This window comes from Musca autumnalis, unplaced genomic scaffold (assembly GCF_047663935.1).
Source record: "Musca autumnalis isolate F117 unplaced genomic scaffold, ASM4766393v1 scaffold_3, whole genome shotgun sequence".
NCBI classification, from domain to species: Eukaryota; Metazoa; Arthropoda; class Insecta; order Diptera; family Muscidae; genus Musca; species Musca autumnalis.
The window spans coordinates 129,809,944-129,837,759 of NW_027411866.1; the positions used below are offsets into that span (position 1 = coordinate 129,809,944).

Genomic DNA, 27,816 nt, shown 5'->3' on the forward strand with positions numbered 1-27,816 from the left:
AAATCGAGTGTATTACGTTACCGTGTTGTTCTTGTTGTTGGTAGGTTACGTTACGCTTGAACATAACTAAATAATAGCCAAGGCAAGTCAAGCATTCCCACACACACACACAACCGACATAATGATGAACATTTGAAAATACATTGAAATGTTTGGTCCATTCATTGATCGCTCGTTCGAATGCTTTGGCATTTTAAAAAGGGCCTTCTCCGAAATTCTCAATTGACATGTTTTGCATTTGTGGTTCAATTCATTATAGTTCCAATACAAGCTTTTATTCTTGCAATCTCCAATTAAATGTGTGTTATATGTGTGTGTATGCTTGCATTCTACATTGTGGTGGGTGTGAAATGAATTTGATTGAATGAATGACGAATGAATGCATGATTTATTGAGCAAAACAAAACTTTTCTTATCGACGACAACAATCTCCACATTGTTTGGCATTAAATTTAAGGTATTACTACCTTGTATGTATCTTGTGCAAATTTTATGCAATTGAGCTAACATTTCGAATTGATTGTTGAATGACTTGTTGGCTGAATGATTGCCGGCTCTGATGTCTTGATATTTGTTATGCAATTTTCTTTCAAATTGATTGCATAATCTTTTTTGCATGGGTTTTGGTATCAATTTAAGAAAATTATTTCAGCACAAGGAAAGGAATTTGTCAAATAATTTTAAAAGGTAAATTTGTGTGGGACATGCTGCTAAAAGAAATGAAAACTAGGGAAGTCCAACCTTGATATTTATAGATATATAGCAGATAAAAATTCCGAGTACATTTTCTAACAAAATACCATGGGTTGCCTCTGTGAGAACCGATAATTTTTATGACGGAAAACCATAGCTCTGATATTCGAAAACCAAGAATGACGAGTGCGTTTTCTGACAAGAGACGATGGATAATCTCAGTGAAAACCCATAAGTGCTGTGATAGAAAAACACAGCTCCGAAATTTTTCTTAAATGAGACCACAGCGTATTTTTTTTTTTTTTTTTTTTTTTTGTATGACCCTTTGTTTTTATGGGATACCAATACTTTCTTATAGCAGAGTAAAGTTCCTCTAAATTAAGGCTTCTCTAAGGAAAATATTAGAAAATAAAATTAATTTCTATAGAAGACAAAGAGGTATCCCTATATAGCATCAAGAAATCTTCTTATGGAAAAATCGAAAGGCCATTGTAGAAAACACCTTATAGTAGACCAAACGGTTTCCTATAGAATTAAGAGTCTTCATATAGAAGACACATGCGCGTTGGTCGCAAATGTGAATTCTTTGGCCAAAGTCAATTGTTTGACATCCTTCTTTTGAGCTTTTTTTTCTTCGCAATATTGAAGTAAATACTCCAAAACAACAAAAGCAATGATTGTTTATTCCAAATTTGCATTTACCTTTAGACGAGAAGGAGTCAAAGTAGAGATTTGTTTACTGTGTTATTAATCGAGTTGAGTGCGCAGTATTTTGTAACAATTTGTGGTTTATAAAATCGCAATAAGTAAAAGTGTAAAGGTAAAACTCAAATATGGAGATGAAAGAAGAATGTAAATAGAATCATTTTCCAAAAAGAACAGAAGAAAAATTCGGTCTAAGAACAAACTATCAACATATTTCTGGAACCCTCTTAAATTTTTACATTTTGTTTCAATGGTAAAATTGTTATGGACCGAAATAATTTTGATCGCTAGTGGTCGATGTTAGAAAAAAATCAAAAATACTTTGATGTGTATACTTTAATAAAAAAATCATTTCAAGGTGCGATTCGTTGCGATAAATAATGCTGAATTTTTTCAGGCTACATCAAATTCCGAAATATTACATATTCGGCTGGTAAAAAATTAATTCTAAGAAACACAATTTTAAACCGATTTTCTGGAAAACTTGGTATTTTTATTTTAAGAGTCCAGAGAATATTTCAACAAAAAATTGTCGACATAGGTCCACGTTGGGGTATAGCCCCCATATAAGGGCACCCCCAATTTAAAGTAATTTGACAATTTTAGCCATATTGTTAAAGCCGATTTAGCTGTGATTTTGCATTTTGATTTCATAAAAGATATGAACCCTTCGCACCAAAACTTAGTTCAAAGTTTTAGTTTAGACCCCATACAATTAGATCACACTGTTTAATATATTTTAACGGTTTTTTGGAAATTCAGGGTGAAAATAATTCTGAATTAATATTTTGTGAAAATAATTATAAATATAACTAAATATTAATAAAAAGAAGCGTGCAAATAGTTTTGGCCAGAAAAATTGGATTTCGGACCAGTGTGCCATGGAGGGAAATTTTAGGATCTTCTTCAGAAGCTGTTCTAAGAGGAGTCAAGTAGGTATTGTAACAGAACTCCCGAATGTCTTCTTAACAGCAACAAGGGTTAATTTTTTACAGGCTATGGTGACCTTAAGATTTTCCTATATGAGCTGTCGTACGGGATGCCTTTGGGTTTTCTTTAAAAAATCTACTGTTTGTTACAGAAGAGGTAGGCTTTTTTCATAAAAAAACCAAAAGGTATTTCTGTAGAAGATCATTAGGACTACTTCTAGAAGGTCACATGGACTTCGTAAAAAAGACCACTCGTTTACAAAGCTGTTAAATTGGTTAAATTACAAAAATCCACCTTTAACGAGATTTTAGTCCATGGAAATATATTTAAAAAATCACGTTAAAAGGGTGTTTGTCCGACTCAAAATTCATAGGGCTGTTCGTCCTTAAATAAATATTTTAGAAGGTTTTTGTACAAAAAATCTAAAAAATCCACTTTGATAGCGCTGAAAAACGTGGAAAATATATTTTAAAAAGTCGTTGTACAAATATTTTGGAAAATCCACTCTGATAAAAATTCCTTGTAAAACTATTCTGACACACATCGATAAAGCTAAAAAAAAATAAAAATAAATTTAAAAAATATTCTACAAAATCCGCATTGAAGCGCTGAAAGTCCTTGAAAAAAATATTTAAAAAAGCCATTGTAAACATATTCTGAAAAATACACTTTGAAATGAAAATTCACTTAACTCCTTTTAAAAATATTTTTAAAATCGACGTTTAAGTCCTTACATAAATATTGTTAAAAATGCACGTATATGTCTTGAAAAAAATATTTTTAAAAACCCCATTTTATGTCCTTGAAAAATATTCTAATTCTATTGATTAAGACCTCGAGCTCGTTTTAATCAATAGAATTAGAATATTTAAAATTAAAGGTCGAAGTAAACAACCAAAAAATCGTAATTGAAAAATATTTTTAAAAATCCTTGTAAAAGTATGTTTAAAAATTCTCGTTTAGTTCATTGAACAAATATGTTAAAAAATCCTCGTTTATGCCCTTATAAAAATATTTTTAAAATTCCACGTTTAAGTCCTTAAAAAAATCTTTCAAAAATACCAGATTAAGTTCTTAAAAAAAATATTTTTAAAAATCCACATATTTTTAAAAACCACCTTAAGTCCTACTAAAAATATTTTAGTAATCCCCGTTTAAGTCCTTCGAAAAATATTTTAAAAAATTCACCTTAAAGTCATTGGAAAAAAATATTTTTAAAACTGCATGTTTAAGTCTTTAGAAAACATATTTTTTAAAAATTTATGTTTAAGCCTTCGAAATTTTTCTTAAATCCACATTGATAGTGCTGAAATTTTGTTTTAAGTCCTTGTAAAAATTCTTTTAAAAATCCACGTTGGAGTCCTTATAAAAATCGACATTTAAGTCCTTATAAAAATATTTTAATAATCCCAGTTTTAGCCCTCGTAAAAATCTTTTTAAAAATCCACGTTGGTGTCCTTATAAAAATCCACATTTATGTCCTTATAAAAATATTTTAATAATCCCCGTAAAAATGTTTTAATAAACCACGTTTAAGTCCTTGGAAAAAAATATTTTTAAAAATCCACCTTTAAGTTCTTGGAAAAATATTTTTAAAAATACACGTCTAAGTCCTTTGAAAAAATATTTTTAAAACGCTGTTTTAAGTCCTTGGAAAAAATACTTTTAAAAATCCACATATTTTTAAAAATCCCCGTTAAGACCTTCTAAAAATATTTTAGTAATCCACGTTTAAGTTCTTGGAAAAAATATTTTTAAAAATCACGTTTATGTCCTTGGAAAAATATATTTTTAGAAATCCAATTTTAAGTTCTTGGAAAAATATTTTTAAAAATCCACATTGATAGTGCTTCAAAAAAATAATGTAAAAAATCCACGTCTTCAAAAAATACTGTTAAATATCCATGTTGCTAGAACTGAAAGTCCTGGAAAAAATATTTTTATAGTGCTTAAAATCCTTGCGACAAATATTTTTAAAAATTCACGATTATATTGCTGAAATTAGTTGGAAAAATATTTCTGAAGATTTACGTTAATAGTGTTGAAAGTCCTTGGAAAAAATATGTTTAAAAATCCACGTTTACGACGTCCGGATTACCGAGTAGTCACAAAAACACATAATTTTGTAAGTTAAAATCATTAATATCGGAGTTTTACTAGATAATAAATAACCTGACAGCTAAGGTAGCCGAATTCATATTAAGCAAATATCACGAGTGGTGACCGTTTTAAGCAGCTTTCCTGGCTGCCAATAATACAATGCAATTTAAATCTATTGATTATATAATAGAATACGATACAAAAATTCGTAGTTGCCGGTGATTTTGTATATCAAATAATGAAAATAAATGGAGTCATGCGTTTTTTAATAATTTATTGCAATTTCTATACAAGAGGTCCAACTCATTTTTTTGCGTTACCGAAAAACCTGTAAAATTAAATTGTTTATAGTTTCGGTAATTAAATATATTTTTCAGTAAGTTAGTGATCAAAAAATTAGTCTTTAAGTTCTGCCTATAGCAAATGTGCTGTTAACTTTTATTTAAACTTATTACACTGTGCAGCAGCATTTTTGGGGGGTGAAAAATTTCTTTTGAATATGAAAGTACTTGATGAGTATACTAAGAACCCAAAAGGAAATTTTCGCCATAGGTCAAGTTTCTGAGATATCGCGCGATGAAGTTTTTGATTTTTTCCCTATATTACATGGTAAAATAGCTCCATATCTCTATTTGGCGTTGTTGTAGCTTCATTTTGAGGTGACATGTCTTCAGTCAAATCGATTGGCGAATCTTTTTGTAGAACATTTCATTCTTCAAACTCAATGCCTTTCATGTCCTTTTCGTCCTTTATTTCTTGAACCGTAGTGAAAGTACCACAAGATGAAATTTTTCAGCATCCAAATATTCTACAAAAATGTTGATCAGAAGATTTTAGCTACGGTTCTCTTTGACAGCTAATCGATTCTGTCACATTTTCATTGTCCTTTTTGACATTTAATCGGTTTTGGTTCAGAAATAAACTATGTTTTGTTTTTCTGTATATTCGGCATTGGTTATTTATTGGTATGTAGACATATCAGTTGGTTATTGCTTATGTAGACATCTGGGGTGCTTCTGAAATTTTTACCACAAATAGCTCTTGTAATGGTGAACACGTTAATAACAAATTTTCTTGGAGGATAGATCCGGTTATCTCAATTTTTGATCCGGATATTCCGACATTAAAACGGATTTTTGAACCGGTTTTAAGTAACCGATTAAACTTATATGTATACCGTTAAAAAGCTTATAGAGTTGTCAATCAAATTAAATAAATTCGTTTCTGAAAACTTTGTTAGTTGCAGTTCTAGAACAAAAAAACCGATTTCTTAAACCGTTTTTAAGGAAAAATATCAAAACGCGCAAATATGGAGATCAAAGGCTGGGGGGCGAACAATTCTTTTTGGCGATGAAAGTCGATGAAGATAATAATACGAACGCGGAAGGACAGTTACGCCGTATGTCAAACTTCTGAGTTATGGCGCATCAAATTTCGCTTGTTTTTTGTCATGTAGGTATGTATAGTTTGTCAAGAAAGAATTCATTTCGCCATAACTCAGAAGTTTGACCTACGGCGTAACTGCCCTTCCGCGTTCGTATTAGTATCTTCATCGACTTTCATCGCCAAAAAGAATTGTTCGCCCCCCAGCCTTTGATCTCCATATTTGCGCGTTTTGATATTTTTCCTTAAAAACGGTTTAAGAAATCGGTTTTTTTGTTCTAGAACTGCAACTAACAAAGTTTTCAGAAACGAATTTATTTAATTTGATTGACAACTCTATAAGCTTTTTAACGGTATACATATAAGTTTAATCGGTTACTTAAAACCGGTTCAAAAATCCGTTTTAATGTCGGAATATCCGGATCAAAAATTGAGATAACCGGATCTATCCTCCAAGAAAATTTGTTATTAACGTGTTCACCATTACAAGAGCTATTTGTGGTAAATATTTCAGAAGCACCCCAGATGTCTACATAAGCAATAACCAACTGTTATGTCTACATACCAATAAATAACCAATGCCGAATATACAGAAAAACAAAACATAGTTTATTTCTGAACCAAAACCGATTAAATGTCAAAAAGGACAATGAAAATGTGACAGAATCGATTAGCTGTCAAAGAGAACCGTAGCTAAAATCTTCTGATCAACATTTTTGTAGAATATTTGGATGCTGAAAAATTTCATCTTGTGGTACTTTCACTACGGTTCAAGAAATAAAGGACGAAAAGGACATGAAAGGCATTGAGTTAGAAGAATGAAATGTTCTACAAAAAGATTCGCCAATCGATTTGACTGAAGACATGTCACCTCAAAATGAAGCTACAACAACGCCAAATAGAGATATGGAGCTATTTTACCATGTATTATAGGGAAAAAATCAAAAACTTCATCGCGCGATATCTCAGAAACTTGACCTATGGCGAAAATTTCCTTTTGGGTTCTTAGTATACTCATCAAGTACTTTCATATTCAAAAGAAATTTTCCACCCCCCAGACTTTGAGTTCCATTTTGTGTCACAGTGTTATTTATTTATTATTTAAACTTTTCATTCATAATTTGCGTTTTTATTTTACCGACTTTTTCGGTAACTCAAAATATGAGTTTGAGGATCTAAAAAATCTTAAAACTAAGCTATTAATTCCAATAGTTCCAAGAGAATTTCTCACTAATCGGAAGCCTAAAGAACTAATTCCTTTAGAGGAAAGGAACTTCGAACATCGAATTTTAAGGGAACTAGGCTACCCAATACTAGGTTGAAAATGCTTATCATAGTTAGACATCGGTGGGTGAAGGGTAGAAAAATCATTCGACAGATTCAAATAGTTAACTCCACATTGACTGTGTAAACAGTGGCTAGCCAGAAAGACGTGATGTGGACCGAAAACTTTGAAAAACTTAATTTTTCTCATTTATACACCAATTGCTATTGCTAAGAACGAAATCGTTATTGAAATAAATAAGAATCTAGCGTTCTAGATAGGAAAAAATAGTGATGTCCGGATTATCGAGGTACGGAAAGTATGAGATGTCCGCATTACTGAGTCTACAATGTAAAAAATTCTAGTGTCCGGATTACCGCGTTGTCCGGATTAACGAGTGTCCGGATTATCGAGACTCTACTGTATTTTTAAAAAAAATGTTGATAGTGCTGAAAGTCTTTGGAAAATATTTTCAAAAAATCCACATTGATCGTGCTTGAAGTCTTTGGAAAAAATATTTTTAAAAATCCACGTTTAAGTCCTTCTAAAAATATTTTTAAAAATCAACATTTAATTCCTTTAAAAATATGTTTAATAATCCACGTTTAAGTTGCTGTAAGGACATAAACTTAAACAAATACGTATTGATAGTGCTGAATATCCTTGGAAATTTCGTTGAAAATCCTCGTTGATAGCGCTGAAAGTCCTAGAAAAAATATCATTGATAATGCTTAAAGTCCTTCAAAAAATATTTTTAAAATATTCACGTTGATAGTACTAAAAGTCCTTCGAAAAATATATTCAATAAATCCACGTTGATCGTGCTGAAAGTCCATGTAAACAATCTATTTTTAAAATCCAACTTTAAGTCCTTGTAAAAATATTTTAAATAATCCGCGTTAAGATCCATGTAAAACTATTTTCAAAAATCCAGGTTCATACAACTTTGTATCCTTACTGATAGTCATTCGACAATTTTCGAACACAATACCCTCATTATTAATTATAGTTTTATATGAAACCAACTACTTCTTTTTAAACCAGCAAAAACACATCAATCATTAATATCTACAAAAAATAAAATGCATCTTATCTTATGCAGCAAATCAATCACTAAAATGAATTAAAAACAAATCTCCCCTTCTTTATTTCGTTACAGTGTGCCAATGTAATGGTCATGCCCGTCGTTGTCGTTTCAATTTGGAATTGTATAAACTATCCGGTCGTGTGTCGGGTGGTGTATGCTACAATTGTCAACATGATACCACAGGACGTTACTGTCATTATTGTCGAGAAGGTTATTACCGGGACAATACCAAACCGCTTAATCATCGTAAAGTTTGTAAACGTAAGTATATATGAAAAAAATAACAATATTCCTATCAACTCATCAAAAAGGCTAGAAAAGTCAAGACAAAAGTCACTTTACAAAAGCTTTCTAAAATATTTTACTACAACTCTAATGGTTCGCTAAAAACAATGGGTGCACAACCAGCATTTACCCATCACCATCGAAACGGTGAGGGTCAGCATTTCACATATAAAGTCAAATTAAATAAATATTATATTTTGCACACACCCTGCAATTTTTATCTACATTATGTTTGTTGTTGGTTATTTTCTATACATAGAGGTCAAAGTTGCTTAAATGCCACAACCACATCATCATTAGTTGGAAACAAAGTCATCGGTTGTTTGTGTGTGTTTTTGTATTTTTTCCACCTAAACGACCTCTGCAACCCCCGTTATTGTGTAAATATGCCAACATTCTCGTGAGTGAGTGAACATATCATTTTTGGCAGGAGGTGTAGCTTAATGTTTGATTTCAAAAAGTTTTTCATTTATTTAATTTTTTTGTTTCTATTCTATATCCACTAAATAATCTGTTAGACATGACTTTCGTCATGGTAAATCGAATTTGCCAGACAGAAAACATAAAAACCCAATACATAAAACGAAACACAAGGTATGGTGGGATTAGCTCAGACCTACCACCCGCCACTACCAGTGAAAATGTAGAGTAAAAATCATTGTGATTGTGGAATATACTTGGAAAATAATAGAAAATAACTTTAAGTCATTAAGGTTGGATTTAAGTGTTATTTCAATCAATAATCTTCTTTGGTAGTGAATAGGGCGAGTGAAATAATAAAAAAACTTTTTGATATCTCTATATTGGGAAAGTTAAACACAGGGGTAGGAAGAGATATTGAGATTTTCTAATGCTTTTTAACAGTTATTAAAAAATAATGAAATATTGTAGAACGTTCATCCCGTAAAATATTCGTAACAAATGAGGAAGGATCAGATTAAAATCAGCCTGTGACTGAACACAAGAAATAGGAACAAATATAATCCTTCTTACATTGCAGGAATATTTCTTGGGCAGGGGTTTGGGTCATTCGGACCATCATTGGGAGAGGTATGGATTATAGCGATGTAACAAAGACCATGAAGACTACTAAAAATTTTGTGGGAGAGATATATGCAGTAGTGACCCTAAATATTGGGACATTTAGTGGTCCTTATCTCAGGATTATTGAATTCCCACGCAAACAAATTCGACAAGATGTGAGAAGTGACTTAAATATACCTGAAGAAATGGACCGACATAGTTCATATTTCCTTTTAGTACGTCAAGGTAGGATTTCTTTGATAGTTTGGGTCAATTTTTCAGTAGGCATTGGCTTCCTTCGGTAAAAGTATCATTACGATTCTATATTGAGATATTTTGGGGTCCATATCTCAAGAATAGTAAATTCCCAAGCCAGCAAAAAAATTGACAAGATGCGAGAAGTGATCTAAATTTGCATATAGAAATGGACCGACATAGTTCATATTTCCTTAATGTAGGTTACGGTAGGATTTCTTTGTGCTTTTGGGACAATATTTCAGGAAGCATTGCCATGACAACGAAAAAATAATATATTGTTGTAATCTGAATTGCAAGGCGTATCTTCGGTAAAAGTATCAAAACGATCTTTGAACTGTCCTAATACTTCATTTCTAGAAACACAATGTGCAACATTTTTAAGGTAATATTGTGTAAACAATTTGATCTGAGGATTTTTGGAAAGTACAGACCCAAACGACAAAAACCCTAGTTGGGGTTTGTTATGTCAGATCCAACTAGGATTTTATGGCCCCATCTAAACATGGTTAAATATTGAATTTTTAAAGCAATTCTGGGCTATATCTCTGAAACCTATGTGAATTTTCATTTGACCTCTGAAGCAAATTTGTAGATTAGGCCAGGAATAAAATATTTAGAGAAATAATGAACTCGAAAAACTACAATTATTGACTTAAATTTCATAAAATATCGAAAATTCCCATAATTTTTATATATTTCGCACCATATCTCCAAAACAAAAAATATTCGCTGGAATGTAATACACAACTCTTCGGAGCATGTCATTGTTGTAGAATGCCTCTATCACGTTGTTTTCAGTATATTTGTCAACGACCATTTAATAAACATGTCAATAATGAGGTGAAATCCGAAATGCGACAATAAACTGTTGGTGTGAACTGTGTTTGAAATACGTGTTGTAAAAGATATGATGCAAAATACCGCTGAAACAACATGAAGTAAGCGGTTTAGAATTTCAGAATGTTCTGCAGGATTGCTGAGAACTTTATTTCGAATATTTTTGCAAAATGTAACTTGGTTCAACTCCCAACAGTTTAGCTGATACTGACTAGAATTTCAGCAATTATGTATAATTTTTCTATATTTTATCGATTTTGATGCCCTAGATGGAGTTTTTCTTATGCGGTCTCTTCAAAAGATAAGTTCTGCTAGTTTAGGGCTACAATATTGTCAAAGACAGCAAGGCCAAATTCCTATTCGTTTCTGAGATAAGGTTCCGATAAATGCAAAAACCTGTAGTTTTAGCCCGGTTCAGATGAGGCCATAAAATCCGAACTGGATCCGACAGGACAAAACCCTACTAGGTTTTTTTAGTTTCAATATGTACTTTCAAAAAATGCATACTAGAAGTTTTTTGCACTTTCAGTGTTGCATAGTGACATTTTGTGAGGGAGGTACCTTAAGGCTTTGTCTTATACGGACCTTTTTTGGTGCACGCTTGGAATAAATTTTATAATGTGTAAAGTTGTGGGCGAATACTGAATTTTTAAGTTATTGTCTTCATTAGTCATTTTATTTGGTGCCGGCTGGAATGTAGAAAGTGTTGACTGGCCACTGCAAAATTTGGACCAATTCGGTTACTTCCTTCGTGCGTTATAGGGCACACCATTTTAGAGAAAATTTTGAACTTTTTGGTGGGAGGTAAACGATCGTGTGCGTCGAAGTGACCCATCTTCGAGCTTGATTTAAGTTTGCGAGTTGCAAAATTTGGACCAAATCGGTTGATCCGTCCGAGAATTATGTTAAGCACCAACCAGACAGACCGACAGACAGACGGGCTAAACCAATTCCAATTTTTTTTTAACAGATTTTGTCCAAACTCTACTCATACCAACCTACGAAACAATAAGTAGAATCTACACTTAAGCTTCCCCCGCATGCTGCTACTTCCGATCTTGTCGCAAATAGCTATGGCTTGCGTGGACGCGGAAGGGGAAATAAACTTTTTCAATTCTAAAATTTGAGTTATCTTAAAAATTATCATAAAAAATATGCATGAAAAGGAGATGTACCACCACTATTAAAGAGTAAAGATGCAAAAACAATTTGAATATTTTAGAAGCTTATCTTGTTCCGAGACTTTACAAAAACAATAAATTTAGAAAAATATACACTTTCGTGAAAATGATATCATTTTAATGTTCACCTAATTTCTTAGTATTAGAACTTGTACTTTTTTGCTTTCATTATGGCCGAGTTCGATCGACTACTGCGTTGGATTGGTTAACCTTAGAAAGTTTAGGATGGTAATAGCGAATGGAGAAAAGAGTCAGGTTGCGGATTATCAACACTTTTTTCACAAAAATGCGATTTTCGTATTTTGAGTTTTGAGCTACTTTTGGTCCATGTTTCCCCTCTGTGGGACGCCTTAAACATGCAATCGAACATTTCCTCAACATCTTGGGGTAGTTAGTGGTCGGAATTAGGGTATTATCAATCAGTATGTTCAGGGACAGCCTTATTTCAACCGTCCTGGTTATGAGCCACATACACACAGAGCAGACTGTGGATTTAGCGGCGAATATTTTCGTACTACTTAGGTGGAACTGCACTAAGTAAGCTATGTAAATCACATAGGTCATCGACTATAGAACCCGACGCCAGGATCGTACGATCATATGCACGCATTACGACCTCTATTCCGTCTGAAGGGAGTGGTAGAGGTTAAACAGTTACATAGATATCATTGATGGTATTCGATAGGTAAATAGCCACCGTTACTGTTTGGTCTCATGGTCTGTTCTCGTTCAGCCCTCGATTTATCTGTCTGTGTGGATTTGGCGTGTAACGCTGTTGTGGAACTGTGCATTTTCTGGAATTCATACACATGTTGGTCAACTGGAAAACAGCTTCCCATCACAATGAGGAATAGTGCCTGTAGAATTTTCACTATTAGCGATAGCGATAGTGCCTTATGGAGCACTCTTCTGTGACTAGTTCATCTGATTTTTCACTACCAAAAAGTTCCTTATCGGTCCTCAGATCGGTGCATGTGGAAACTACTTTAACCAAACCACCAAACTCAGCAACTAGTTCTAAATATTATTTCAAAAACGTTAATGTGATAATCTTCCTCAGAGGCCAATATTACTGCCTAAAAAGCAATGTAATGCCCATATATCGTCAAGGAGTCACATTCTTCAAAGCATTCCTATATGAAAATTTGAAATAAAATGAGCACTCCAGGTACATATTCGTTGTTTATGGCATTTGAAATGTTGGCGGACGTTATGGAAATTAGTGGGGACCTACATATCTTTGACAAGCCTTTGAACAAATTGTTCCACAAACATCGCAGAAGGGACAAGGGAGACTTCTCTCATATCAGTGAGTGTAGAAGTTTTACATTGCTGAAATACTCAGGAAATGTCGCCATCTTTACACAGCGGCGTATTTTGTCGTCGTTGAAAATTTGATGTTGCATAGTCTGGGAATCGAACCCGGACATTTAACGTGCAAGGTGGGTGTGCATACCACTGCCCCACTGTGGCACCCTAAGAATATGGGGATTTTATACTTTCTATTTTAAATAAATATTCTTAAGGTCCCCTGTTCGAACTTCAAAAATGTTCCTAAACATTCTCCTTTGTCCAATCTATTCCTTTGAATTATTTCTCAATCTTTACCTCCTCTTCAAAATCTCTATACTCACTCAGGCACCCTAAGAATATGGGGATTTTATACTTTCTATTTTAAATAAATATTCTTAAGGTCCCCTGTTCGAACTTCAAAAATGTTCCTAAACATTCTCCTTTGTCCAATCTATTCCTTTGGATTATTTCTCAATCTTTACCTCCTCTTCAAAATCTCTATACTCACTCAGTGATTTTATTTTCGCCACGTTATTCCACTGTTCGTTCCATTGTTAAACTTCTATTATCTTGTCAACATTGTTGTCATTGCGGTTTGGATTACGGGCAACTAAAACCATTTACTCCCAGTAATTATATGTCCCTATCATGACAAAGCATAACAAGTATTCAAAAGTCTTAGCTAAATTCCAATTTAATTGATTTTGTCTGTAGCTTGTAGTATCTACTTTGGCACCCCTAAAATACAAAAAAGAAAAAAATACTAAAATATTTTAATGGACATATCGAAACAAACACTATGTCAGGTGAATGAACATATTCTCCAAAATAACTCTTCTATTTATTTTTAATTTTATTTTTTAAATATTAAACGCCCATTAGCTACAGGTTTAACATGTTTAATCCAAACTGTATTATTGTCAATATTTTCAGGATTAATAACTAAAACATTTTGATTTTCATATATTTTATTGTTAGTATTTCTATTAGGAATATTAGCTTTATTTATTTATGTTTAGCTACAATAATATGACCTTTAACTAGAAGGGCATCCTTTTCGTGATGATGAGAAGAAGAGTTACATCCCCTGAAAATTTCTAAATACCCTTTCCATTAAAAGTATTTAAAAATTCGAATATTTTTTCTTTTCCCTCAAAACAACCAAACATTCATAAAGTGTTTAAAATGTTTTGAGGAACATTTAAATTATTAACATCCACTTCCTCCTTCAATCAGAGAACATCCTCCTACCAAACCAAATCACATTTCGAATATCATGCCCACCATAAAATAAAACATTTAAATTATAACAACATTATATTCATAGCACAGAGTAAGTCCGTCCATCAGCCTAGTGCGGTAAATGTTTAAAATTGAGCACTGGTTGATTGTGTGGTTATATTCAAATTTGTTTTTGGCAAGTGGCTGGCGTCGGCATGTCATAGTTTGAAATTTGGTCATCCATTGCTTTGTGTCTTTAATATTAAAATAATCACATCCTCCTTCATTCACCACCACTGGGGTACAACAATTTCAGTTCTCGTCATTAACATCATCATCATCGTCATTGTGAGAGTTCAATTAAACAGTGCCGATTGTTTGGAGTACCGATAGTAAGTGAGGTTATAACAACCAAGAGTGGGGGGTTTAGCAGTTGAGTTCTCGGTGGAGTGTGGGGTATTATTTAAATTAAACATAAAATTACTTTTTAATTGAATTTAAATTACACTTTGAGGTAAAGTTTTACATTTTGTTGCTCCAAGGCACAATATCAGCATTTTTTGTTCACAGGCATCCATTTATTTGGTAATTGTAATGTTTTAGTGTAGGCGTTGTTGTTGTCGTCGTCATCGCTTTTCTTGTGTATTTTATGTGGCATTCACTATTCCATTCCATTTCATGTTTAGATTTTATCTGACCATTCTTTAATGTTATTTTATTTAACTTTCAATTAAAATTCTAAATCTTTGATAAAAAGAAGCCATACTAACATTGGCAACATTATTTTGGAAAGCGATTTGTAATTTGTGTACACAAAACTAGAGATGCTGGAACAACAGCATCAGGTTAGGTTAGGAGGAGCTTTGTGTGTGGCAATGTGTGTTAGAAAATTAGAAGATATACATTTATTAAAAAATTTAGTATAAAGAATGAAAGTGTATAAAAAATGCTATGAAACTATGGAGAAAGAAGAATGTTTAGGTTCTATATCAATCTTAAATGACCTGAATATCCTGTGTCGGAAGGCCATAGGCGGGTGCTGTTTTTCGAAAACAAGAAATGTTACGTTTTATCATTTATCACAATTGAAGAAAATGAAGATTTTTGTTCTTCGATTTTAGGTCAAGTGTTGAAATGTAGAATTGATTAGGAAGGGTGACAGGTGGTGGCCAAATATGCCAAAATGGCCTTTCGATATATATGCAGTTGCAGAAAACATATAACAGATCTGAAAACAAAATACCCACTGAAATTTATATTTAATCTTGGACTATGGAAAGGTTTTCCCAGTTGAGGACCATCTATAGGTCTTCCTAGATATAAATCGTTCAATGACCCTTTTCTGTGGGGTCTTCTATAAATAAAAGACCTTTTATGGTCTCTATAAGTAGTCTTCTATATGGAAAGAAGGTGCGACAAAGATATAAAGAAGACCTTCCGTTAGTTTTTTGTATGTCTGCCATTGTAGAAAGACATTTTAGGAGTTATTTTTTATCCTCTGCCTTTAACTAAAAAATGGTACGAGGGACACTAAAAACCTGCTGGCCTAGGAGTCATTTGACATTTTTTTTGAAAGTTTGACAGTTTTAAGCCTAAGCGTACTCAGGGCAGTTTGACATACGACCATATGTTGGGTTGTTTACAGTGGCATGATTGAGACACCTCCATAATATGGTTTTCGAACGCTTCTTCAGCATCTACTGGCGACAAAAATCGTTGACCACGCCTATTTTCTTGATGTGCTGGAATCAGATGACATCATTGAATCCCCACTCAGGTCGGTGCGACTCATGACCCATCAATTCCCCGCTTTGTCCGATGAAACAGGCATTTGTTTGAATCGATGTATGAGAGCTCACATTGTCATTATGCAGAACGATTCTTTTTTTCTTGTTCGTTTTTCGAATTTCTCAGGAGACTTCAGGCAAACAAATTGTAGTGAACACTCAGAATTAACCGTGTCTTAAGACACGCCGTTCGGACTGGGCGATAAACTGTAGGTCCCATATCATTCAGCTAATATGAATCGGGGTGCACTCATTGATATGAGAGAAGTCTCCCTTGTCCCATCTGGGATGTTTGTAGAACAGTTTTGCTGAAGAAACAGGCGACCATTTGCTTCGAAGGTGTTCTTCAATGTACAGCATTCGTTGGATTTGGCTGGCTTTCGAAGACCCAAACGGTCGATTCCTGTCTTGTTTCGAGCTTCTAAGCATAGATCCAAGATTCGTCGTCTGTGATGATATTATAAGTGTCGTTTTAAGCACCGCGATTGTTTTTATTCACAATTTCTTTGCACCAATCCACAGGAGTCTTTTTTAAGCGATTGGCCAATTTTGCTGAATCTAGCGAGAAAAATCCATTTTTGCAACCAGGTGTTCATACAATTTCAAATGTTAGTTGGTGGAAGAAATGCCCAAGGATGCCTCTATCACACGATATATAACATGGCGATTCTACATTATCCGTTCACTAATTTTTTCTGGCACAACGGCCAATTTTGGGCGACCCTCATGACCTTAGTTTTTTTCGAGTGTCGGCCACGATTGACATAGGTCAGAAAATTTTTTAGTGCCCTCGTATATGCATTTTCAGACGACCAAAATTGTGCCTAATTGAAATATTGGTTTCAGACCCAATGTGCATATGTTTGGAGGAAATCCCTTTCAGACAAATCGGAGTCAATTTGGCCATGTCCGTCTTGTCTGCCTGGCTGGAGCACACGATAACTCCCGAAGGGATCAACCGATTCCGTCCAAAATTTGGCCTTCGTAACATTTTGTCCAAACTTAGTTTAAATTCGAAGATGTGTCATGTCGAACCACTCCTTCGGGTACCTCCTGCAGAAAGTTCACTAAAATTGCGCTCACGATAAATCTCGAAGGACGTAACCGAGTTGGTGCATACTTTGCACATCGTAATATTTCTACAAGGAGTAATGTTGGCGACATTTCCTGAGTATTTCAGCCATCTAAAACTTCTCTACAAATGGTGTCTTAAGACACGCCTCGGCGATAAACTGTAGGTCCCATATCATTGAGCTAATATGAATCGGGGTGCACTCATTGATATAAGAGAAGTCTCCCTTGTCCCATCTGGGATATTTGTAGAACAATTATAATATTTCTACGAGACCTAGATCAGGTTCGAGTATTAAGACTATATATGTCAACTCCTTTGGGTACCTCTCCCACAAAAGTTCAAAATTTTTGCTTAAACGGCACGTCAGCATCATTTCATTTCAAAATTTCCCTACCCATTTATTACCATATGTCAATTTATTTATTAACTTATTTTTCAAATCCAACCTTTACTAATTGACTTCCTATCTCTTAATTAATTGTATATTTTTCAGGATGTGATTGCCACCCTGTGGGCTCTACAGGTAAAACATGCAATCATCTAAGTGGTCAGTGTCCCTGTAAGGAGGGTGTTACCGGCTTGACATGTAATCGTTGTGCTCGTGGCTATCAACAAACACGTTCACATGTGGCACCCTGTATAAGTAAGTACCTTTCCTCCCACCCACCCACTCACTCACTATTCCACTAACAATTCTCCTTTGAAGTTAAATAAAAAACAATTAATTGATTTATAAATAACAGAAGACAAGACAACTGCAGAGAAAGACCTACAACGAAGTAGTGGTGCCATCATCCACACCAAAACACCAAATGCTAACACCACACAGGTGGACAGCAAAACAGTTGTTCTTTTAACTTACTGACTGACTGACTTGAGTGACTGACAGCAAAACAATTTAATTACAACAATTTTATTATTGTTGTTGCTGTTTCTTTTTTATTTATTTGATATTAATGCCTGTCGTGTGTGTTGTTCTATTTTTTTCTCTTCTTCTACTTTGTTTTGAAATTTATTATTGTTACATTGCTGCCGGCTGCTGTTGTTGCTGATATACTTTTAATTTCATTTGCCGATACAACGACTACCGGCACCTCAAACTACTCCAAACACCTCCATCGCCAACAACACTGTCCACTGCCCACTTACCATAAACTGTGTTTTTGAATAACCACGCCACAATGGACGCTGTGGATGGATGATGTTGTTGTCGTTTTTGTGAATGTGCTTTTTTGTGACTACTCTCCCTTGTATGTTCCTGCTGCTGTTGCTCTGTGCTGCACAACCAACCCAATTAACAGAAGTACCAACAAATGCAAATATGATACAGGCTGAAAGTGCAGCGGTCAGTGAATACAGAGAACCCACCCAGGCAGAGGAAATGAAAAAATGTAAGTACCAAAAGCATGACATGAATTAAAATACGAGAAACTGTTGTTATATGAAAGGGTTATGGGGAAATAATATGAAAATCATATATTTTATACAGATAGATAGGTCCTCTATAAATAGGAGACCAACTATTAGTCTTCTAGAAATTTAATTTCCTATAGGTCATCAATACAGAGAAGATTTTCTATTGGGGTTTCTACAGAATGAATTTAAGATTTTCCGTAGGTCTTTCTATGATGATAGAATGATGAGCCATATTGCAATGGCAATGCTTAATCAACCACATGAACCCGAAATTGAGTATCTGACAAGTGCCCTCGATTTATCGTTAATCACCAATATTTTACTAGAAGCCTGGAAAGTTGGTAGGGTGAAGCCAGGCAAGAATGCCAACAGAGGCGATACGTACAGACTGGTGTCCTCCTGTTGCAAGTAGCAAAGATTCTACAGGTACTATTTCCCCTATAATGAGAAGCTGCTTCCAAGTTGCCAAATATCAAAATGGATTCTGAAAATTCACAGTATCACAACAGCATTATACACCATACCCAAACATATCAGTCGAGTAACGAACTAGATCAGGCCTTGCGACTGAACAGTCATGGTGTTGCAGATGCAGCGTTGCCGACTGTTTTTTGATCGGAAATCGTCAAAAAAATCGTCAAATCGTCAACAAAATTTGGAAAATCGTCAGCATGGTCCAAAACTTGGTTTGGTTACCGTTTAATGCGATTTTTCGCTGATATTTTTGTGAATGAGACTGACAACATAAGATATACAACACTCAGCAATAAATCTAACCCAATATCACTTAAGTACCGCTATAAGAACAGCTCTCAGAAGATGATACTTTTGGGCAGTCGTAAATCTATAAAAATTGTCATTCATAACTGGCTGACAACTTAAAGAGGGCATTAGTAGGATGTTAATAAAGCTGGATTCATATTTTTTACAACAAAATATAATTAATGAATATTTTATCTCGAAAACTTTTCAAGGAAGATGTTCATCCATTAACAAAACTAAACGAAAATTTTCGTCTGATGTAATTTGAATGTGGGGCAAAAACTATGAAAATTGCTATAAAATATCAAAAAAGTTCAAAAATCGGGTTTGGAACATTGTTTTCCTTAAAATCGTTCGTGAAATTTGTGTCGAAATGTGGTTATCGTCTTTTATTTCTTGAATTCCTGGCTTACGTGAAAAATCGTCAAAATGACGATAAATCGTCAAATTCGGCAACACTGTGCAGATGTCATCCGAAGGACCGAACTGGAACGATCGAATAGAATATAGATATAGAAGACTTGACTACAATTTTTTTCTATAAAGAAGTCAGTTCAGCGCACATTTTCTATAGCAAAGGAAAATTCAGCTAAATTTTACAACTTTTCTACATAAGACGTTAATTCAGCCAACTATTCCTATAAAAAAAGTCAATTAAGGGAAAATATCCTTTAGAAAAAATCACTTCAGCAAACTCTTTCTATATAAAAACTCAATCCATCGCAGTTTTACTGTATTAAAAGTGGATTTAGCTAATTTTTTCTATAGAAAAAGTCTATTCAGCAAACTTTCTCTATACAAAAAGTCAATTCAGCAAACCTTTTCTACCAAAAAAATCAATTCAGCAATTTTTTCTATAGAAAAAATAAATTCAGAATACGGGTTTTTATAGAAAAAGTCAAGTCAGCAAACTTTTTCAATAGAAAAAGTCAATTCAGCAAAATTTTTCTATAGAACAATTCAGCAAACCTTTTCTATAGAAACAGTCAATTCAGCTAACTTTTTCAATGTCAATTCAGCCAACATTTTCTATAGAAATATTCAATTCAGACACAGTAAACCTATTCTATACAAAAAGTCAATTCAGCAAACTGTTTCTATAGAAAATTTAAATTGAGCAAAATGCTTCTATAGAAAAAAAGGTAATTTTGCAAACCTATTCTATACAAAAAGTCAATTTAGCAAACTGTTGCTATATAAAATTTAAATTGAGCTTACTTTTTCTATGGAAAATAGGCAATTCAGCAATCTTTTTCTATAGAAAAACTCAATTCAGCGAACTTTTTCTGTATATAAAATCAATTCAGCCAAAGTTTTTTTTTCTATAGAAAAAGTCAATTTTGCCAACTATTTCTATAGAAAATGTCAATTCAGCCCACTTTTTCTATAGAAATATTCAATTCAGCCACAGTTTTTATTGAAAAAGTCAATTCTGCCATTTGCTTCTATAGAAAAAGTCAATTTTGCCAACTGTTTTTATAGAAAATGTCAAATGTCAACTTTTTACATACAAAAATCAACTCAGCCAACTTTTTTCAACTAATGAAGTCAATTCATCGAAGTTTTACTGTATTAAAAGTGGATTTAGCTAAATTTTTATATAGAAAAAGTCAATTCAGGAAACGTTTTCTATAGAAAAGTCAATTCAGCAAACCTATTCTATACAAAAAGTCAATTCAGCAAACTGTTTCTATAAAAAAATTAAATTGAGCTAACTTTTTCTATAGAAAAAAAGCAATTCATCAAACTTGTTCTATAGAAAATCTCAGTTCAGTACACTTGTTCTATAGAACAACTCAATTCAGCGAACTTTTTTCGTATATAAAATCAAATCAGCAAACGTTAGTTTTTAAAGAAGAGGTCAATTCAGCCAACTTTTTCTATAGAAATATTCAATTCAGCCACAGTTTTTGTAGAAAAAGTCAATTCAACTTTTTCCGTATATAAAATCAAATCAGCAAAAGTTAGTTTTTAAAGAAGAGGTCAATTCAGCCAACTTTTTCTATGGAAAAGGTCAATTTTGCCAACTATTTCTGTAGAAAATGTCAATTCAGCCAACTTTTTCTATAGAAAAAGTCAATTCAGCAAAATGTTTCTATAGAAAAAGTCAATTCAGCAAAATGTTTCTACAGAAAATTTAAATTGGACAACATGTTTCTATAGAAATAAAGGCAATTCAGCAAACCTATTCTATACAAAAAGTCAATTCAGCAAACTGTTTCTATAAAAAGTTTAAATTGAGCTAACTTTTTTACAGAACAAAGGCAATTCCGCACTCTTTTTCTATAGAAAAAGTCAATTCAGAAACTTGTTCTATAAATAAAACTCAGCAGTACACTTGTTCTATAAACAAACTTAATTCAGCGAACTTTTTCTGTATATAAAATCAATTTAGCAAAAGTTTTTTTTTATAGAAGAGGTCAAATCAGCCAACTTTTTCTATTGAAAATGGGCAATTCAGCAATCTTTTTCTATAGAAAAAGTCAATTCAGCAAACTTGTTCTATAGAAAAATTCAAATCGGTACACTTGTTCTATAGAAAAACTCAATTCAGCGAACTTTTTCTGTATATAAAATCAATTCAGCCAAAGTTTTTTTTTCTATAGAAAAAGTCAATTTTACCAACTATTTCTATAGAAAATGCCAATTCAGCCAACTATTTCTATAGAAATACTCAATTCATGCACAGTTTTTTTTATAGAAAAAGTCAATTCAGCCATTTGCTTCTATAGAAAAAGTCAATTTTGCCAACTATTTTTATAGAAAATGTCAATTCAGCCAACTTTTTAGATACAAAAATCATCTCAGCAAACTTTTTCTATGGAAAACTCAATTTTGCCAAATTATTTCTATAGAAAAAGTCAATTTTGCCAACTTTTTCTATAGAAATATTCAATTCAGCCACAGTTTTTTTTATAGAAAAAGTAAATTCCGCAAGCAGTTTCTATATAAAACGTTAATTCGTAATTCGAACCGACACAACGACCACTATGTGACATCCATGTTTCGCCTTTGGCAGAGGCTCTTCAGACGTATCGGATGTGGAGCGGCTTCGCTGTCATCGAACTTTTCTTCTTTCAAATGCATTTTTGTTTTTACAACAACAATGGGTATTTGCCCATTTAGTTGTGCTGTCATGACTATCGCTTAGCGCTGCCTTTGAACGTAATGTGTGTGGCTCTGAACGCTAACACGCCACGCCGTGACAACGCCTTTTTTCGTGTGTGTTTTTTATGAAACATGTTATTCAGTGGACTACAACTCAATCAACATTCAATTCATCGATTTTTTTTCGAAAAATGTAACTCAACAAAGAAAAACACAAGTCAGTGAAGTTTTTCCCACGCAAATCAGCCAAGTTTAAAAAAAAACAATTCCACCAAATTTTTCTGTAGAGAAACTCCTTGATGCGAAGTTTCAGTAAAGTTTTCGATACAAAAACTTAATTTAACAAAGTTGTTTTCAATTCAGCTATGTTTATTCTATAGTAGGTCTGAATATTTTGAGACCGTCTTTATGAGGAAACGAAGATTTTACCGGTACCTACTTGAGAGTTATCGCCGTGAGCATCCCTGCCAGACACGTCATTAGAGATCTTCTAGATCTAGAGATATAGGTCCAAGAGTACAAACGAAAACCTCTAGATCAACGTGCCTATCACTGATTGGGACCGCACTGTTGCAGAAATCTGGGCACATGGGGTACTGAACCAAACAACCACGAAAACAATCTTTTTACGGTCAGTACCGAGCGAACCATCCTGTCACATAGCATTCGTGAGAAATAGATCATTTAATTAGAAAATACATCAATGATGATCACAGATGCAATATGGTAACGTTATTATTTGATTTTAGCTGAAAAGTATTTACGGATTTAAAAATTATATATAATGTATTTATTACCTTTCCCATAACCCTTTTTACTCTATAAGTATAAATATTACATTACAATTACTAAAACGTTTCTTTAATTTCCATAATATTTCTTTCTGTAATTCACCCCATCTGCAATATGGCATCAGATTGTGGCAAATGCAAAGCAACACCCAAGAAATTAAATTTAAATAAATTCTGCATGGAAGATTATGGTAGGTTATATGCAATAAACCAGAGTGATGGTCATAAAATGTTATTTAATTGATGAAATCATATTTCTTTGCTCTTCTTTTTTTCTCTCTTAGCTCTTATTGCCAAAGTAATTGGTCATGATAGGGCATCACAAGATATCAGTACAGAGAAATTCTCCATCGAACGCCAAAACGAAATATTCAAATATGAAATAAATATACAAACAATATTTAAACGCAACCCCATGATGGGTACAACGAGTTCAATGCTGGCACGGGGTCACATGATGTGGTTGGTGCCGCGTAAAAATTTGGAATGCCAGTGTCCAAAAATTAAAATGAATAAGTAAGTGAAGAACATTTTTCATACATTTCAGCTAATATAATTTAATTTTTATATTTTGTTATAATATATACTTTGTTATTAAAATAAATAAATAATTCAAATAAGTGTTTAGAATATTTTTAGCATGAATCAACTAATAAATTAAAGTTGTTTTAATAAAATATTGTTATTAAGAGAAAAAGTGAAGCAAATATTTATAATATTTTTTATTATAATTAAACTTTAGTCTTATAGTATTATTTTCATTTTATGTATTATAATTTTGTAATCATATTTTCTATAATTTTGTAATGTTTGTATAAAACTCCCAAAAATATAACTTAATGTTAATGCTACTCTTTTCTTATCAATTTTTGTTTTTTTTTTTCCAGAACATATTTAATATTGGGTCGTGATGCCGAAGCGGCACCTGGCTATATGGCCATTGGACCCAGCTCGGTGGTATTGGAATGGAAAGAAGAATGGTCATTGCGCATGAAACGTTTTCAACGAAGAGCGCGTAAATGTAGTTGAATCGAACCGGAAGCGGAGTATGTCAGAACGGATTTTAATTTCGTACATTTGGAACGTTATAGAATTTTGTATAAATTGTACAGTTTGCTCAAATTTTTAACTTTCTTTGGCATAATGCTATAAACAACACACATATTACAACTCAAAAAAACACACAATAACACACCATTACATTATACATACACTCACACACACTCATATATATACACTTTTTATTAGATCCACAATTTATAGGACAAAAAGAAATCCGCCTAGCATTTAAAAACAAATTTATTATTTTTAATTTTTTTTTTATATAAAAATAATTGTATGTAAAACAAATATTCTTTATAAATATTTATTCGTCGATTTCGTGATTTTTTTTAACAAAATAACTATAGCAATTACAAAAAAAAAAAAAAAGATGCAGCAGGAAAGATAAAAGCAAAAAACAAACTGCAAACGCCAAGTTACTTAATTATGCTTACAAAACTACACAACAAGTTCACGCACATATACAGTGAGTGCTACAGAGTGAACGGATTTTAATTTGTTTGTCCCACTGTGTCAGTGAAAAATTTATCATCATAACACCAAAAATGAAGGAAGAGTGGCTAAATTTTTCAAAATTCAACATTTTAAGGTAATTAATGTTCCCATTAATTTCGTATCAGACATTTCGGAAAAATGTCTGAACTGTTTTGAATGAAAATTATAAACAAACTATTTACTTCAAAGAAAAGTTGTAGCAGAGAATCTTCCGAATTATAAATATTTTTTTTAATATGCATATTTTAATAATTTCGTATTTTCCTCAAAAACAATTTTTCCAAAGAAAAAATTTTCAGAATTTCTGCCGAATTAAGAAGATTTTCTTAAAAATAGCAACGGTTTTTTAATTAAAATTCCAGAATTTAAAAAAGATGTTTAAATTTAAATCTGAGCAATGTTGACAACTATTTTGAATTAAAATAATTGACCCAAACGCAACTTTTTCGACGAATAAGTTTATCAGAGTTTCTTCCGAATTATAAATATTTTTCTTTTGCAAGGGAGAGAGCGAAACTTTTTCATAACAATGCCAAAAGCTTTAAATATGAATATTTTAATAATTCTGTATTTTCACCAGACATATAGCTGAAAAGTCTGAATCTGTTCTCAATGTATAATGTATACCTCCTTAGAATTGATTCAATATCCCTGAGATAATTTATGCGAAACATTAACAAGTCTTTTTCCTCCGAAAAGTAATAGCTCAAGTTTTTGTAAAATAAATTTAAATGGAAATTTCCTTCTTCTTCTTTTTTAATTTAAAATGACGATATACATAAATGAAATCATATATAAAATGTTTAAATATAAAAAAAATTATAATTATGCACGTTTGTCAGATATATCTGAAGAAAGTCTGGATTTGTTGTTACTGAATAAAAATTTGTTAGGTGTTTAGATTTGCTTCAATATCCCATTTATGAGAAGGATCCATCCATTAAAACAAAAATTGTTTCAAAATTTGAAACTATTTTGAATGGAAATTATGGGTACAAAAAGACATTTTTAAGTACAAAGTTTCTTCGAATTATGAATATCTTCCTCATGGGAGAGAAAAGGTATGTCAAAATTAATAAAATGTTTATATATAAATATTTTATATAAATCTGCACTTTCGTCAGACATTTCGGAAGATAGTCTGAATCTCATGTCAATGAATAGTACTTTGTTAGATTTACACTTCTTTAACAATTGTCCAACATTTCCAAAACAATTTATTCGAAGGGTCCATCTCGCAACAAAATGTTGTTTCATCCGAATATTAAAATCTTCAGATTTTATAAATAAACTGTAAAACAGAATTTTGAAGGAATTTTAACATTTCCCTTAAATCTTTAAATTTGCTGATCTCCAGAAATACCTTAAATAGGTTATGATTTATTAGACTTTTTGCGTTGAATGACAAATACGACTGTTGGCTATGGAGAAAACCAATAACTTTTATAGAAAGTCTGTCTTCAGTGTGGGTGCGACATCAAACGCTTGTGGGCAAGCAGTATAGCATTAGAAGAGAAGACCCATTTTAAAAGCCATTATTCTACCTATGATCAACTAAGGTGGTATTTTGACGGTTGAAGACTTCCTTATGAGGTTTCTACCTTTCTTAGGAGGACTCTTGTTTTATTTCAAACCTTTTGGGCCAAATCCCAACAACAACAAAATAAAAAACACCGGTGGAGCACACTTGGAACCAACATCGGCGAAAACCAGGCACTTTAAAAAATAAATAAAACACTTTTATTTCACGCACTTGCGATTTTCAACAAAAGAAAACACTTTCCTTTTTTTATTGAATTTAAAAAATAAGGGTCTCAAATTCGATTTAAAAACAAGTACGATTTATTTTATTGCGCTATTCGGACGTCTGTTCCGTTCAACGAAAAAACAACGAGTGTCTTAAACAGCTACATATTCCCTAAATAAGCTACAGCGAGTGCGCCATCTTAGCAACCAGTAAACAATATCCCACGCTCCAGATAGAGTGGCCAGATCAATCCTTTGTATGATGGTTTGACACACAATAGATAGGGATTCCAAATTACAATCCTTCACCAACGTGAACAACTCTTATAAAGTCTTTAGGAGGCGATCCAAAGACCCTTTCATATACCTATAGGAAACTCTTTTATGACGGCTTTTATATATTATATGACACTTAAGGAGGTATCGATATTGATAGGATAGAGCTTTCGCAAGTCTTCCATCCGTTAGGAAGTCTTTTACCTCGAGAAGACCAGTTTAGATAGTCCTCTATATAAAGAAGGCACACTCAAGAGGTATCTATGCTTCAGAAGATCCCTTAAGGAAGTCTTATATACAGTAAACATATCTATAAAATCACCTGTTAGGGATCTTCTTTTAAAAGACCTTCTCCTAACCCTTTTTAGAAGTTCTTCTATCAATTTAAGATGCCCTTACGAGTTGTTTGTATAAGAGCCCAGCAAAATTTGAAGGAAGGGGAAATGCGATGACGTGATTTCATGGCATCTTTTACATTGGTTCAAACGAAGTCGTGAAGGATCCGATCATTTGAGCCCATTCCATCGATCCAATAGAGATGAATTTTGTGTTTTTATTTATATATACAAATTTATCTGAATATATAAGATTAATTATTTACAATAGGCTTGATGTTGTCGGAGACTCGAAATCACAACCAACGTTGTTAAAACTCTAGCCGTAATGATAATGTCATTGCAAAGGGTTAGTGAAAATTACATGTCACAGCGTTGTTCAAAATGACATGCTTTGGATCCAAAAATGAATAGAATCCTTTGGGGTCCACGCTCATATAAAAATCATCGGTGAAGATGATAAAAAAGATGACATGCTAGAAAGATGACATCGAACATTTTGCTGGGAGACTTTAGCTTGAAATAAACTTTTATAAAGTATTCAATCTTTAGGAAGTTTCTATGGACAACTTGAGAGATCTTTGGGACTTCTTCTATTTTTAGGAGATCCTTGTACGATATCTTCTATCTATAGAAGATCCCATTGAGAAGCCCTTTTGTGATAGGAGACCCCTTTAATGGCCCCTTCAAAAATTCCTTAATT

At 32.9% G+C, this 27,816-nt stretch overlaps 1 protein-coding gene across 1 annotated transcript in view; it reads left to right on the forward strand.

Moving 5' to 3' along the window:
• NetB (Netrin-B) overlaps positions 1-24,474 on the forward strand; it is a 372,168-nt gene extending 347,694 nt beyond the window's left edge. Inside the window, exons 2-7 of the mRNA XM_073974382.1 lie at positions 8,235-8,423; positions 17,616-17,765; positions 18,424-18,513; positions 23,325-23,390; positions 23,484-23,715; positions 24,087-24,474. Of these exons, the coding sequence (XP_073830483.1) occupies positions 8,235-8,423; positions 17,616-17,765; positions 18,424-18,513; positions 23,325-23,390; positions 23,484-23,715; positions 24,087-24,228 (869 nt within the window). The 3' untranslated portion in view covers positions 24,229-24,474. The remainder of the gene's footprint in view (positions 1-8,234; positions 8,424-17,615; positions 17,766-18,423; positions 18,514-23,324; positions 23,391-23,483; positions 23,716-24,086) is intronic.
• The last annotated feature ends 3,342 nt before the right edge of the window (positions 24,475-27,816 follow it).